General features: G+C 42.0%; 2 protein-coding genes across 2 annotated transcripts in view; one reads left to right on the top strand and one right to left on the bottom strand.

The window, feature by feature from the left end:
* The window catches only part of LOC144499817 (mitochondrial ornithine transporter 1-like), a 401928-nt gene that overhangs the window by 120137 nt on the left and 264598 nt on the right, over positions 1-17193 (bottom strand). The window lies entirely within an intron of this gene.
* The window catches only part of foxo1a (forkhead box O1 a), a 90722-nt gene continuing 89194 nt past the window's right edge, over positions 15666-17193 (top strand). Inside the window, exon 1 of the mRNA XM_078222321.1 lies at positions 15666-16620. Coding sequence (XP_078078447.1) covers positions 16057-16620 — 564 coding nt within the window. The 5' untranslated portion in view covers positions 15666-16056. The remainder of the gene's footprint in view (positions 16621-17193) is intronic.

Below are 17193 nucleotides of genomic sequence, written 5' to 3'. Positions count from 1 at the left end.
TTATTTTACATGATACTAAACTTGGTATGATAAAATTATATTTGATGCTGTTTTTACATACATACATACATACCTGCACTGCCATTTTCACTCTTGCTCAAGCAGAAGTAATGTGTTTATCGGTCAGGGACTCATTTAAAAAAAAAAAATTCTTCTGTACATTTCCTCAAATGTTTTTGCTGTAATCTTGGATTTTTATCCCTACAGATGGGAGAGCCTGCCTCTGAACTTAAAAACAGCTGAAATGTGAAAAGCAACTTTGTGACATACTGTTGGCTTTGGGCCAGTAGAAAGTAAAATACACTATCGTAAAATAAAGCAAAGATGGGAAAAAATGTATTTCTATGCTGCTAGTAACCTCCCTTTATTTTAATTGATTTGATCAAAGTGATTGAGTGCAAGTTTGTGGTGTTAACACTCGCATTACAAATGGCTGAAATGTAACTTTAAAACAGTCATGATTAATAAGATAAATTTTACTCAGTTCTGTTCAAATTACTCCAGACTGTGACACACCTAAACCCTATTGCAGTATTCGAGTCTCTGCAAATACCTGCACCTGAGCTTAAACATCGATGACATATTTGGCATATGACATGGCAATCAGATAATAAAAAGAGCATTATTTCATCTTAGTATACCACACCTAAGCATTCCCAATGTTCAACATCATATTCATACTGCGTTGTGTAATAGAAGATTACCTTTATTATTTCCCTCGTTTTTTGGAAATTATTTTTCCCCCCGAGGCCTGCAGAGTTCCCTGAAACACAGGCAGGCTTATTCTTAGGACTTTGATAGTGCTGTTGTAAAATGATTTCTGGGATGTGGGTGATTGTGATAAGGCCTCTGATTCTTCTTCGTAAATCTACTCAACTACCAGACCTGCCAAAGGATTAGCAATTTTGGGAAATAAATCATTATCCCCAATCTTTATAACACAAGCATCATCGGATTTTACAGTGCTTTACACGAGGGCATTGCAGTATTCTGGCTACTAAGAGAACTCTGAATCATAATTACTCTTCTAAGATAGCGAGAAGATTGATCAAGATAGTTCAGTGAATGTTGTGCATTTTGAACTTTTGGAAGGCACTTGACAAAGTGCCACACGGAGTCTGATTAAGAAAAGGAAAGCCCCTATGGAGTCAAAGGAAAAATGGCGTTCTAAAATGGCTCAGGGATAGGAAGGAAAAGGTGGGAGAGGCAGGTATATGCTAATTGGCCATCCAATGCTTGATTTGCCATACTGAGGTCACTAGGCAGGACTTTACCTGTTGCTAGACAGCTCATATCCTATGATTTTTTGTTAAATTCTTATTCCTGATGTTACTAGATTGATTCCAGAGATGAGGGGTTTGTCGTATGAAGAGAGATTGGACAGTTTAGGCCTATACTCTCTGGAATTTCGAAGAATGAGGGGAGATCAAATTGAAGTATACAAGATGATGAAAGATATGGATAGAGTAGATGTGGAGCAGATTCTTCCTCTTGTGGGGCATTCTAGGACGAGAGGTCATAGTCTTAGGATAAGGGGTAGCAAATGTAAAACAGAGTTGAGGAGAAACTACTTCTCCCAAAAGGTTGTGAATCTGTGGAATTCGCTACCCCAAAGTGCGGTGGATGCTGGGACAATGAGTAAATTTAAGGAGGTGTTAGACAGATTTTTAATTGCGAATGGGTTGAAGAGTTATGGGGAGAAGGCAGGAAAATGGGGATGAGGAGCATATCAGCCATGATCGAATGGCAGAGCAGACTCAATGGGCCGAATGGCCTAATTCTGCTCCTATATCTTATGAACTTACAAACTTATGAACTCGGCAGATCCATGACAGCTAGCATTTTCCTAGAGTAATTGAAAACTAATCCCATATCACCCACAGATCTAGATTATCTTATCCTTCAAGCAGTTCTCCACTTTTCTCTTAAAAATGCAAATGGTCCTCACTTTCTGTTCTACCTCCCTCACCCTGCTGCAAATCACAAGGTACAGTCCCATGGTCGGGGTTTTACGGCAGTCCCGATGAAGCCAATGGACATTTGAACTGCTGGCCGCAGCAAGGCCATAAAATTCTTCCCTATACTTCTAATCAGGATCGCTTTCCAAAGCCTAACATTTAATGTACCCTGAAGGTGTGCAGTGTATTAATCGCCCAATGTGACAGAGTGGATTTGTACCTATTTTCACAATAAATTCTCAATCTCAAGTTTGCCAGTAAATATCAATTAGACGTTCCCCAGAAGAAGGGAAAATTTGGAGGGTAAGTCACTTCGTGCCCCTCATCAATACCGCCTCAGTGGTATTGAGGAAAACCTGGAAGTGAGTCTTCGCCAGGGGATGTTTCACGAACTGAAGCAACCTTAAGGCTATAGGGGGAAATAAAATGGACTAAAAATAGACAGCTGTAAAAAAACAATAATTTCTAAACTGAACTTGGACTGCATTAGCAGGGTGATATATTGTTATTAAAAAAGTGACAGGTACAAATGATGTATCCTTACGATATTTCAAATTAAAATTATTACAGTATTTATTTTCAAACGCAGTGGGAACTAAATTGTGTCCTCTATTTTTCACTCTCTGCTTTTCATTTCCCCTTCAATTCTAAAGTTCCTGGTTTTCTTATCATAGTGTTGATCCCACTTGTCAGTGTTTTATTTTTAAATTGCTCTTTATCATGGCTTTCCCTTCTATTTCCCACAGCCTTGATGGACATCAGCTTTATGTGTTTTTGACCATGTCTGCTGTCTGTAGAGTTTATATTTTCCTTATTAAATCCTGACTTGGACATATTTTCTTGGCCCACTTTACATAAAATGCTGTTCATTGTTTCTTGATTTCCGACTCCCTCAGTTATATCCTATCATTTAGATCTACGGTTCTCAGTGTCCGCACTGAAATATCCTTCACCCTGTGGGCCATTTTGATGACAAGTTTAAAACAGGAGCTCGAATAAGGCTGTGCAATTCAGACAAAGCTGTTTGAAAGTCTGGTTTTAGCAAACACTTTTAGGCCGAATTGATAATTACCATAATTTGAACCTGCCAACATCCGAACATACAAACATATGAATTGGACGCAGTAGTAGACCATTCGGCCCCATAGACCTGCTCTGCCATTCAGTAAGATCATGGCTGATCTGATTGTGGCCTTAACTCCATATTCCTTCCTATCCCCGATACTCTTCCATTCTCTTGTCAATCAAGAATCTATCGAATTCAGCCTTAAAAAAATTTCAATAACTCTGCCTCCACTAGTCTCTAGGGAAGAGAGTGCCTCAGGTTTTTTAAAAAAATTATTTATTAGTCACAAGTAAGACTTACATTAACACTGCAACGAAGTTACTGTGAAAATCTCCTAGTCGCCACACTCCAGTGCCTGTTTGGGTCAATGCACCTAACCAGCATGTCTTTCAGACTGTGGGAGGAAACCGGAGCACCTGGAGGAACCCCACGCAGAGACGTGGAGAATGTGCAAATTCCACACAGACAGTGACCTAAGCTGGAAATTGAACCTGGGTCCCTGACGCTGTGAGGCAGCAGTGCTAACCACTGTGCCACCATGCCGCCCTGCAACCCGCTCTTCATCTCTGTCTTAAATGACACATCCCTGATTTTTAAACTGTGTCCTCCTAGTTCTAGTCTTTCTTTCAACATCCACTTTGTCAAGTTCCTTCAAGATCTTATATGGTTTCATTAAGATTTCCTCTCATTTTTCTAAACTCCAAGGGATACAGGCTCAACCTGTCTGACCTTTCCTCATTGGATAACCCCCTCTGCCCAAGAATTGGTAAGTGAACCTTCTCTGAACTGCTTCTAATGCAATTATGTCCTTTCTTAGTAAGGGAAACAAAATTGTATGCAGTACTCTATATGTGGTCTCTTGGTCTTACCAATGCCCTGTACAATTGGAACAAAACATCCTTACTTTTATATTCCAAACCCCTTGCAATAAATGACAACATTCCATTTGCCCTCTTGGTCACTTGCTGTATCTGCATACTAACTTTTTGTGATTCATTTACCAGGACACCCAGCTTATCCTGTACCTCAAGTTTTCTGCAATCCTTCTCCATTTAAATAATATGCTGTTCTTTTATTCCCTTTGCCAAAGTGGACAAGTCCACATTTTCCTACATTTCCCCAAAGCTGACAAGCCAGAAAGCTGCAGTTTTAATACTTCAGAGCTGATTAGGCCCCGTTCTTGTGCAGCAACACTATATATGTTGGCTTCATGCACTCATCTCCTCTGAATATGTGGATTTCTTGGACTGACACATAGCAACAGTCATAGAATCCCTACAGTGCAGAAGGATGCCATTTGGTTCATTGAGCCTACACCAACTCTCTAATAGAGTATCTTACCCAGGCCCTATCTCCGTAACCCCACATATTTACCCATATAATCCCCTTAATCAACACTTCTTGGGACACTAAGGGGCAATTTAGCATAGCCAATCAACCTAACCTGCATGTCTTTTGGGTTTCAGGATGGTTCATGGAGCAATTGAAAGGGCATACAGGTTCTCAGACATGACACTGGAAGTCATGGTGGAGGAGGTCCAGAGAAAGAGCAATGTCTTGAACCTGCAAGCGGGAGGGAATCTACCTCACTTCCCCATCCCTTTCTCCTTTACCAGCTGTAGTGCTCTGCCTGGCCACATGTCCTTCTATTCCTCCTGCAGACCAATGGGCGAGGTAGAGGAAGAGCTAGCAAGGAACTCACAACCTTTCTACTGATTACTTCTATAAGATGTCCAATCAAGTGGAGTAGCATAGCACACACTTCCTTCATGAAGCCCTCAGAGAATTTCCAGAATAAATGTTGATACGGCGTTGGGGAGATATTGACAGAATATCCCAGAAGGTTCCCCCATGTGTTTCAGAAGTCCTGGTCAAACCACCAACAACAAATATACAGGGACCTAAAGCAATGCTTCAAATCCTCTACAATTACTAGTTTGATCTCAATTGGTTGGTCATTGTTAGAAGAAGGTATTAGATCAAATACTAACCACTAAAATGTTGTGGAGAGTCATTGATGAGAGCGAGCAGACAATTTAATGATCAATCTGCTCTTAATAATCCTCTCTACAGCCATTCCTAGCACAAATTTCAATTTATTTACCAAGCATTAGCACCTAAAGTATCTTGAGAAAATTGCCCTCCCTTTCTCTACCCAGTTCTTTTCTGTTCTCTTGAATATTCAGTTTAAACTAAATTGAAAGCATTCTGTTGCTCTCTTATGGAATTACTTCAGCATGAATCTGCAGCTGTGTAACATCAAAGGAGTTGTGAGCTAAGTAGCAGTTTAAATGCTGATCTGCAGTACTTAACTGATCAAAAGGAGAAATTGTAGAGAAAGATAAGAAGTTCGAAATAAATATATCAGAATTTTAAAAATCCTATTTCTCGTCTTTGTTTTGGAAGTATTTTCCCCTCATTCATCTGACTTTCCGATGCCAAAAGGACAGACCAAAATGGCTACCTATGAAAACTTGGGCAGGCAAAATGAACTTGTATCCTTACCACTCCAGCATTAATTGAATATTTTAAAATTATTATTTCTCAACATCTTTAGATCACCGTGTTCTCTCTGGCCAAGGAGAAGCTGATATTTGTTCTGCAAATGCTGCTTCATGAATGGCCTGAAAGCAAGAGGTGAAAGAACCCATGGGCTATTTACTCCATGTGCAAAGTGTCTTACCTCAAATTGAGTATCACTGAGTGCAATTGAGGGTAGGAACACATTGTACAAGGGGTCATGGTCACAGAGCATTCTCCCGCCTTTACCACAACATGTTCATGTGTCAGTTTACTATGGCACCGGACAACTTACCAAAATGAGTATTTTGAAAAGGATAATTCCTCTACTGTCATTCTTCGTAGCACATCATAGCTTTCATGATCTTTTTAAAATACAAGTTATTCAAAAACAAATTGGATTAGGTTTAATGTTTCAATTTTCTGTTTTATTGTATTGTTCTTTTGATTTTAAGAAAAAGTCAATGGAAAGCACCTCAGATAAAGTGGCCACAGTCTCTCAGCCTGATATATTTCTTCCATCCAATTCTTCCTGATGGCATTAGATTTCCTGGCTACTATTCCACCAACACCAACAATCACCCACTGGTTCCAGCCATTCTCCATGTGTGAACTGGGAAAATGTTTAGTTTTCCTCCAGTCTGTGGAATGGTGATTGGGAACTTCTCTCTCTTTGGATGGAACTTTCCCACCCGCCCGCCACGGGAATTGTAGTGGGTGGGGGCAGACCAAAGGTCTGTTGATTTTGGGAGGAATTTCTGGCCTTGGGAGAAGTGCGGCCAGAAAATCCCACCCTATGTTTTTGCTCATTTGCTGAGGTGTAGCGAGGCAATTGTAGGAATCCTCCAGTGCCCTAACTGAGAACAGCCAACATAAAAAAGGTAAAGTCATCACAGGGGATTGCTGACTGGTGGTGATTTTAATCTGAGGATCACCACACCTTAGGTGAGGGACAAGGTTGAGCAGATAGGCCTTCGTGAATAACCTCAGGCATTGCAGAAATTGAACACGTGTTGTTAGTATTACTCTGCATCACAAACCAGCTGTCCAGCCAATTGAGAACGTGATGGAAGCAGATTCAATCATTTCAAAAGGGGTTTGGAAAAGCCCCATGAATAGAAACAGTTGCAGGACTATGAGCAAAGTCTGGAACTCAGCAGCTCAGTTACTCTTGCAGACAGCTGGCATGGACACGATGGGCTGAATGGCCACCCTCTGTGCTATAACCATTCTATGATTCTATGGGTCCATTTTATCTCTCTTTGTTTTGCCAGTCTCACATTCTGTGACTCTTGAAATTAGCATCCGTATGCCTCCACGGGTCTCTTAGTCATCTAGGTGAACTGTTTCCTGATGATAGCTATTTACAGCTGATTCTGTCTGCTAACCTCGTTACTGGGAAAGGTCGCATCTCATCATCCCCTTTGAATGCTGGCTACTGCTGTCGCTAGACAGGACTTTATCTGTTGCCGGGCACTCATATCCTATTGTTCCTTGTTAAATTCTTGTTCCTGTTGTTACTGGGCAGATCCGTGATAGCTAGAATTTTGCTAAAGTAATCCTCCCCCATAGATTTTCTTCTCCTTTAAGCAATTCATAGAATCATAGAATCTACGGCACAGAGACAGGCCCTTCAGCCCAAACTGGTCCATGCCAACCAAAATGCCCATCTAAGCTAACCCCATTTGCCTGAATTTGGCCCATATCTCTCTGCAGAATCATAGAATCTATGGCACGGAGACAAGCCCTTTGGCCCAAACTGGTACATGCCGAACCAAAAAAAGTATCCACTTTTCCCTTAAAAATGCAAATGATCCCTACTTAAACCATGTTCTGCAATAATGAGAGGAATTACAATGCTGGAATGAAGCATATCCCACTGCCCGCTATCTCTGGCATTGCCATGTATCAGGTTAAATCAAACTAAGGGACTTCAGGCCAACAACTGGCCCTTTCCTCTCTTTTGAATACCACAACTCCAGTCTTTTAAAGACATGTAGCTTTTATTTTTTTAATGACTAAGTCAGACTGACTGATGGCACATCATGAATGTTCATGCTGTGCACTCAGTGCTACAATGATGTACGGTGAAATGGTAATAGCTTCCTGCAGCCCTAAGGCGATTATTAAACCTCGCTGGCTTCTCTTAGTCATTTTGAACTTCTTGTATGAACATGCCAAGCTTTGCATGAACTCCACTTCTACTTTTGGTGTTTTTCCTTGTAGCAATGATCTTTCTAATATTTTATTTCACATCATCGCTAAGGGAAATACCTGATGAACACTGAATAAGGCAGACACTGCTTTTGACTTCACCCATCTATAATATTTTGCTCTTTTTCTTCCAATGTTATTCTATTTTCTGGCTTTGTCTCCTGAAGGTGATGACTTGTAATGAGGATGCGGTTGCTCCGGAGTTGGCGGTCCTCCAATAACATATCCATTGGCTATTATTTATATGTAAACCAAAGCAGTGAATGTCAACAAGCTGCTTTGTCGCAATGAGTTAAAGCCAACCCCTAACATTAACATGTGGACACTTTCCAGCAGGGGTCACTAGACAATGAGCAGGAGTAAGATCCCTTGTCAAAAGGACATTTGAGGCCAGTTGTAGCAGGCCCAACTACCACTTCAGTAGCGGTGAAAAATCTCTTACCTCTTGGAAGTGAAACCCCGAGGCCCATTTAGCATTTCAAAACTAGTTTTGTTTCTTTGTTAGCTGATGGAATTCTGAGCCATTTTTCTAATCTTTTGTCCCTGAAGTATACTGACTCATTGCTGGAGTAATGCTCATCAATGTCTCACCCGAGACACCATTATTCATGTTCATGCCTTGAGAATGAGTCTCATCAAGAGATTTTTTATCGTGGGAGCATCATGCTCTTACTTAATATGAGCAGGTGTTTTGAGCAGGAATGGCTGGAGATCAAGCAGGATTTTGGCATCTGATTGAGAGTCTCCCTTTGGGCAGGGCATTAAGAGCAAAACACAGTGCTCCTCAGCTCACCCAGTTCAAATAAGCTAATGCAACCAAAATCAGGGATCAAACCTGAGTGAGCATTAAAATATTGGGTACTGGATTTAATGTCAATTGAAAATGTAAACATTTGAATGCAATTGTATTTATTCAAAGGCTAATGGGCTGTTTAAGTGCTGTCTCAGACAAGAAATCATAACTTGGTTAAAAATATTGTGAAGATGGAAGGCCTGTGACAAACTCCATTCCTTAGCCACCGATTCCATTCCCCTCACTGACCATTGTCCAGGACTGAGACAGACTGTCTGCAACCTCACCATCCTGACTGACACTGAGCAAAGCTGTCAACACCATATCCTCTTCAACACCAAGGCTATTTACTTCCAACTTTGTAAAAGCGGCAGTCTTTGTCTTGACCTCAGCTCGTCTATGCCTTTGTTACCTCCAGCCTCGACTAGACCAGTTTCCCACCTTTCACACTCAGTAAATTAGAGCTCATCCAAAACTCTGCTGCTCATATCCTATCTCACACTACATCCGGTTCACCTATCGTCCCTGTACCAGCTAAGTTACATTGGCATTTGATTGGCAATGTCTTGATTATAATTGACTATCTTTGTGTTTAGATCCCTTTATGACAATTATAAAATAATAATTACAAGGGGACACAAGTTCAAAATAAGAGGGAAAAGGTTCAGTGGAGATGTGTGGGGGAACATTTTTACACAGAGGGTGGTGGTGGCCTGGAATGCACTGCCAAGTGAGGTGGTTGACATTTAAGACTTATCTGGATAGACACATGAATAGACGGGGAATAGAGGGATACAAGCGATTGGTCCCTGTGCTCTCTGTTCCTGTGCTGTACTGTTCTTTGTCCTTTGTTCTATGGTCTTGCTCCCTCCCTACCTCCAACCCTATAACCCCCTGAAATCTTTGCACGCTTTCAGATTTTTCTTGCCCAACACTCCCACCCTCATTTTCATTTCATCACCATTGATGGCCATGCCTTCAGCTGCTTAAGCACTAAACCTCTCTGGCTCTCACATCATCTTCCTCCTCCTTTAAATCACTCCTAATAATTTCTCATGAGTCTTGGTTTCAATTCTTTTTCAGAAAGCGCAGGGACAATGCCTTGGGGACATTTTCATTACATTAAAGATACTATATAAATGCAAGTTGTTATTTTTGAGCAAGATCAGGAGAACATTTGTTATAAAACTACCTTTTTGTAATTGAGCTGCTTCAGACTGCTGGGCACAATCTGTCAATAATTGCCAGTTAATTAGTGACAATGCACTCTTAGACCGATAAAATCTGGAACTCTTGCCCAGCGTAGTCAGAATTACTATATTTAGAAAACAAAAACTCAGAAGGGACAATGTTCATCATCTTGCGAACATGTACCAATCTCAAACAAAGTTCTGAGCAAACAGACAATCTTGGCTCCAAACCTGAAGCATGTGCGTATTGCAACAGCCAAGAAAGAAGACGAAATGAAGATAAAAAGGGCTCCTTTAGTAGGTTGGCATTACTCATGTGGATGACAGTTTTACAATTTCAAAAAAAAACATTAAAGTGCAATGGGGTTAGAAAAATATTGCTTCTTCCACTTGTGAATTTTGTGGAGGAGGGGTTAGGTGAAGGAAATGATTGAGGTTAGTGCCAAGGAATGGAACAATCTCCCATTTTGGGTTAGGTATATCATTTAGCAGAGGAAAGCTTTACTGCAATTCTTCCCAAACTCAGTCCCAATCTCAGAATACGTTCCTTTGCTGCTTTGAGGTGGCGTGTGTCCATTTTTCACCCTGACCATTCTTTGACATTTCCAAATGAGATTACAAATCAAGGACAGCTTTGTGCTTGGGGCCCCATCTAGCTAAAGCCTGGTTTGAAACTGCCCAACTTAATTTCTTGTAAATGAGCCTGTAAGCATAGAAACTGTCTGGCTGAACTCGAATCCAAGTCCTGAAGGTGAAAGATGAGTGTCGCGAGCACTGTATCCCAGTCCACCACAAATATTTATTTACAAATGAGTGAAAAATCTGAAACACCGTGCAGGTCAAATCTGGCTGAACTGAAAACGTGCACAGACAGCTGATAGAATCACAGAATCATGGTTACGAGGATAAAGCAGAGGAGTGGGACTACTTAAAATGTTCTTCCAGAGAGCCAGTGCAGACTCGATGGGCCAAATGGCCTCCTTCTACACTGTAAAGATTCTGTGATTTCCTACAACTGTGAGTTTAACTTGACAATGGACAAAGGAGTTAATTAATGCACTCCTCCTACTGTGTCTCAAATAATCTAGCTATGCACATTGCCAGAGAAAAAGAGAAAATAGCTGGAGAAAATTGGGGTATTAATGGTGACATTTTCAATTTATAAGTATGAACTAAGAAGCAAAATGTTGCACAGGCTCATACTACAAATGTTTATGTTCACAAAGATTAAAATTATGCTCATAATATTATCTTTAATTTTGTAAATGCTGTTGTCACAATTCTTTGCTGAGTTGGCTGATCTCAGTTAGGACAGTAGTAGGGGCAAGGGAGAAGTGTGTGTCACACTACACTCAGCTGCACTGGTGGGGAAGCTGGGTAAGTATGTGGATATCATACATAGATAGGACTGAAACTGGTTGTGAAGCCCTCAGAGTGGAACTGCCTGTGGACATTCACTATCTGGAATATATATGAAGAATGGCAAGGTTTTAATCTTTTGTTAACATCTGTGGAAGAGCCATTTCCTGCAGAAGAGGAATTTGGAGAAAAAAATCATTCAGATGATAAAATTACCTTTCATTATATGTGGACAACAAAGATATGGAAATACAGGTAGCTGATGGAAACCAAGATAACCAATGGTTAATTGTAAAAATGTAGGGATGTTTTCATTTTGCAGCAATAAATAACATAATGGTCTTTTGAAAGCTAATTTTTTAAATAACACTGTGGGGCCTGCAGTTTTAAATAATCATATTCCAATATGGTGTGTACTAAATGTTATTTAATGCCCATATTAAATTATTGGATTAAATTTTTACAATGAACTTTGAATATTGTCAATCTTATGAATCCCTCATTGATGACGCATTAGCTACATTAATGCAATACCTGCTGCAAGGAAATAAATGATCCAAAATGATAAAGATTCTCCATGAATTATCTCTCTCTCTCTCTGGCATTAGGCACACTTCCTGCATACCCCAGTTTCTGCCCTGAATTTAAATTGGAGTATTCCATTCCAATTCTCTTCTCATGCTTAGTGGTGCACTAAGGCAGAATTTCATCTGTTTCCATAGCATGTAATTCCGGAACAGGTCACTACTCTGTCGTCAGGGCCTTATAGCTTGAGGAGCACCACTCCACATCAAGCGTGGCTGACCAGATGCTTCTCTTGCTCTTACTGCCAGCCATTGGCATGTTTGGAAGGATTTGCAGATTGACGCACTCAACCTGTTTGATCATGTTATGAGCGCACCTTCCTTGGCCATCAAGTCCTGGGGTGGCACTTAAGATGTGGAGATGCCGGCGTTGGACTGGGGTAAACACAGTAAGAGTTTTAACAACACCGGGGTTAAAGTCCAACAGGTTTATTTGGTAGCAAATGCCATTAGCTTTCGGAGCGCTGCTCCTTCGTCAGATGGAAATCTGCTCTCAAACAGGGCACAGAGACACAAAATCAATTTACAGAATACTGATTAGAATGCGAATCTCTACAGCCAACCAGGTCTTAAAGATACAGACAATGTGAGTGGAGGGAGCATTAAGCACAGGTTAAAGAGATGTGTATTGTCTCCAGACAGGACTGTCTGGAGACAATACACATCTCTTTAACCTGTGCTTAATGCTCTTTCCACTCACATTGTCTGTATCTTTAAGACCTGGTTGGCTGTAGAGATTTGCATTCTAATCAGTATTCTGTAACTTGATTTTGTGTCTCTGTGCCCTGTTTGAGAGCAGATTTCCATCTGACGAAGGAGCAGCGCTCCGAAAGCTAATGGCATTTGCTACCAAATAAACCTGTTGGACTTTAACCTGGTGTTGTTAAAACTCTTACTGTGTGACTTAAGCCCAGAGCTACTGGCTCAGAGGTAGAGACACTACCCACTGCACCACAGGACCTCCAAATTGGGGTGTTAGCTTGCTTAGATAATATCTTTGAAAATGTTTAGCATCATTATTGGGCAGATTGTGTGGATAATATCATATTAGTGGGATGATTTGGTCTAATATTTTAGCCCCTTTATCTTATCCTCTTATTTACGTATCTTTAAAAATGTATTTTTATTTAAGGCAGGGAAATCTTAATTGAGTTAGCCCTCCTGACCTCTGTACTCATCCAGAATCAGATATATAGGGACAGATGTAAAAGTAACCAGTTGCCCTGTTTGCAGTCTGGTAGTCATAATGTGGAGATGCCGGCGTTGGACTGGGGTGAACACGAGTAAGAACACAGGAATAGAATGTAAAAGTTTTGAAGCTGCCACTGTACAAAGCATTAGTGAGACCACACTTAGAATATTGTGTACAGTTTTAGTCCCCTTACTTGAGGAGGGATGTAGTTGTATTGGAGGCAGTTCAGAAGAGGTTCACTAGATGGAATCCAGAGATGAGGCGTTTGACTTAAGAAGTGGTATTGGGCAGTTTAGGCCTATACTCCCTGGAGTTTAGAAGAATGAGAGGAGGTCTAATTGAGGTATACAAGATGGTAAGAGGGATTGACAAAGAACCATAAGAATCATAAGAACTAGGGGCAGGCGTGGGTAGTTTAGCCCCTCGAGCCTGCTCTGCCATTAATTACGATCATGGCTGATCTCATCTCGGCCTCAATTCCACTTTCCACTTACCTGTCCGTTCAGCAAAGCCCGTCAAAACCTTACTAATTAAACATCTGTCCACCTCTTTCTTAAATTTACTGAATGTCCCAGCATCCACCACGCTCTGAGGTAGAGAATTCCACAGACTCACAACCCTAGACTTAAACGTGGAGAGGATGATTCCTCTAGTGGGGCAATCGAGAACAAGAAGTCATAGTTTCAGGATAAGGGGTGGCAGATTTAAAACAGAGGAGAAATTACTTCTCTCAAAGGGTTGTGAGTCTACGGAATTCACTATCTCAAAGTGTGGTGGATGCTGGAACATTGACCCGGATTTGAATCCTGCCACAGCTGATGGTGGAATTTGAATACAACAAATAATATCTGGAATTAAGAATCTACTGATGACCATGAAACCATTGTCGATTGTCGGAAAAACCCATCTGGTTCATTAATGCTCTTTAGGGAAGGAAATCCGCCGTCCTTACCTGGTCTGGCCTACATGTGACTCCAGAGCCACAGCAATGTGGTTGACTCTCAATTGCCCTCTGAAATGGCCTCGCAAGCCAATCAGTTCAAGGGCAACTAGGGATGGGCAATAAATGCTGGCCAGCCAACGATGCCCACATCCCACGAATGAATTAAAAAATTGAGTAAATTTAAGGAAGAGGTGGAAAAACTTTTACTTAGTAATGGTTAGTCTGGTGAATGGGCAAGAAAGTGGAGTTGAGGCCAAGACTAGATCAGCCTTGGTGGTGTTAAATGGTGCAGCAGGTTTCAGGGGCTGAATTGCCCACTCCTGTCCCTGGTTCTTATGATTCTTATGAATAGGCGCTGTAAACGTTTGCGAATAGGTGGAGTCACAAATCCCTAACCCAGATTGCAAACCGACCGTAGGATTTGTTGTGGATTACGAATATAGAATATAGTGACTGACATGCCACGAAGAAAAGAAAATATGCGTTGGCTTGACATGGTGTTTCATATGAGGAACGGGAACAGAGACCCTCAGCGTTGAAGGAACATCGTGTCGAATTTCAACGCCTTCCTTTAGAATAAATTCCTAAACGAAGCCAAAATATGCAAACAGATTACATCTATCGTGGCTCTTCCAACCTCCTTTGAAGTCCAAAGTCACTCTGAATGACTATTATTAAAACATAACGCTCTTTCACTCAGTGCACCCAACCTCTCGCACTTGCAGGTAAATAAATATCTCTCCTTTCAACAGGTAGGGTCTGGTTTGTTCTGGTGCAAAGAGGGAGAGAGGGGCGGAACGCAAACCCCGCACTGATATGGGTGACAGAATTAGAGTGAACTCGGGCTGAACTCAGGGATTCCGTCCTAATCCACAAAATGCAGAATATACTTGTAGTAAACAAACCCCAGATTGAACCAATTTTTCACGCAACTGCAGCCGAGTGTCTGCTGCGTTTGTTGGTGTGGAAGTGACTCACTTTTATTTTTTGTTGCGGGGGAGGGGGTGGGGGAGGTGGGAGAGAAATCTGTCAATATTTGATGTCGGTAAACCACTTGTTCCAAAAATACAACAGGTCTGCAGAAAAAAAAGTTTTAAAGTTTTATTTATTAGTGTCATAGGACAGGGCGTCCAGCTTTGGGGAACTATCAGGCACTCTTCCCCCAATTTAATGTTAGATTCGAGTTGCATGGGCTGCCTGACAGAAATAGTACAGCCGCAGATTTTAATTCCATGACTGAATAAACTCCAGCCTTTTTAAAAAAAAATGCTTTCAGTGGGGGTTGTAAGCACCTCCCTTTTAGTTAATGGGGGACTTAAGACGTCTCTCCCCTTTCCCCACTCCCTATTGCTGTATTTCCCTCCCCCCCCCCCCAAAAATACACTTTATTCATAAATCTGTGAGAACATTACAAAATCACCATCACACAAAAAGCAGGCTCCTGGAATCATAGGATAGAATCATAGAATTTACATGCATCGACTAACACTCTGAGATGCTTCAATACAGTATAAAGGTACAGCTGTATTTTTTTTTGGTCTGGAATAAAGTCCAGTTTAGCTGTCAGAAAAATGGCTGTGTGTGTGTGTGTTTGTTTTTATGTGAGTAAGCTCCCCGCCATGTGTTTACTGGTGTTGGTGGGAGGACTTAACCGAGCAACAGGCTCCGCCTCCTCAACCTAACTTGAAGCGGAGAGGGGAGGGGGAAAGGTTCCTGCCCTTCCCCCGTCCCCTCATTGGTGACAGGCCACCGGCTTGTGGGCGAGGCGCGGTGCTGACTGGAGCGCGGGGCTGTCCATCAGGCTGTAAACCGCCCCCCCTCCCCTTGCCTTTGTAACGCAGAGCCATCAGGTTAGGTGGGGGGGAGAGAGAGAGTGAGTACAATACAGCGCTTGTCTGTGCAGCCAGGAGGAAAGTAGGACAAATGGTACGCTAGGGTCATGAAGGTTTATAAGCATTATTATTATTAGCGAATTGTCAACGTGTAGCAGCAAGTCGCCGGCTTCCTACTTTGTATCTGTTTGTTTTTCTTATTGGAATTTGTTTTTTTTGAAGGGAGTTTGTATTTTTTTTTGCCCTGACTGAAGTGACTTTATTTCTCCTCCTCCTGCCCATTTATGAAGTGACGAAGTAACTTTTTCTCTCTTTGCTCCTCGTGTGTTGTGTAAGGGGAGGAGGGAGGAGAGAGACAGAGAGAGAGCCAGAGAGAGAAGAAAACAAACTTCACAAACTCCAGTCATGGCCGAGGCACCGCCGCTGCAACAGGTCGTGGAGATCGACCCCGATTTCGAGCCGCAATCCCGGCCCCGCTCCTGCACCTGGCCCTTGCCCCGGCCGGATTTCAGCTGCGCCTCGTCGCCGGCCTCGGTGAAGCAAGAAGGGGCGGCCGACTTTAACCTGACCCCGGAAGGGGCCGGCCGGGTGAGCGCTTCGGTGTCGCCGGCTCTGGTGCTGGAGGAGCAGGAGGAGGACTTCGAGCCCAAGCCGGCCGTCCTGGGACTCGGGGAGTGCTGCGGTGACTTCCAGTGTCAGCAGCAGCAACAGCAAGAGGGCTGCCATCAACAGCAACAGCAGCAGCAGCAGCAAGTGCCCTCGGCCGGAGCCGCTTCTGCAGCACAGAGGAAGAGCAGCTCGTCCCGCAGAAACGCTTGGGGGAACCTGTCATACGCCGACCTCATCACCAAAGCCATCGAGAGCTCCCCGGAGAAGAGGCTGACCCTGTCTCAGATTTATGACTGGATGGTCAGAAGCGTCCCTTACTTCAAGGATAAGGGAGACAGCAACAGCTCTGCTGGATGGAAGGTGGGATCAAAATAACATTTAGTCTTTTTTTTAAAAATCACACTATTTCTACTTTTAGAATACAATCTGCACATAAACATATAACACATATAAACACATAAACATTAAATTCCAGTGTTAATGTTTAAAAGCCACCAATTCAGTGTTAAATGTTTTGTTTTATTTTCAAAAAGTCCAGGTTCCCAAATATTCTTTAAGATTATTGTACTTTCCAAGTGCACTTAGCGCCAATTATTGTCCAGGAGGAAGGAAGTCTGATGGAGTTTGATTAGGAATGACTCAAAATCTGAGCGTTCAAATATTCCGCTTTTAGGGAGGCAAAGGCGTAAAGTGAAACCCCGAGACTTTTAAACAGTTACCGCTAAACGTAGATTGCACAGGCCGCTGAGATTTAAAACAAAATGTTGCGATTTTTAAAAAAAAATCGTGTTTTGCCACCTGTAGTGGGGATAATGTTGTGTTCAGTGGAATAGCACATGTGCGAGCAAAACAATTCTAGTGGAGCTACTTAAGTAATCAAGGGATTGTCCATTACGCAAAGCGGATGAGATCGCTCTGCCCTCAGACGGACAT

Source organism: Mustelus asterias, chromosome 10, assembly GCF_964213995.1.
Source record: "Mustelus asterias chromosome 10, sMusAst1.hap1.1, whole genome shotgun sequence".
NCBI lineage: Eukaryota > Metazoa > Chordata > Chondrichthyes > Carcharhiniformes > Triakidae > Mustelus > Mustelus asterias.
The sequence above is the reverse complement of the archived record's forward strand: the minus strand, read 5'-3'. Positions and strand labels throughout refer to the sequence as shown.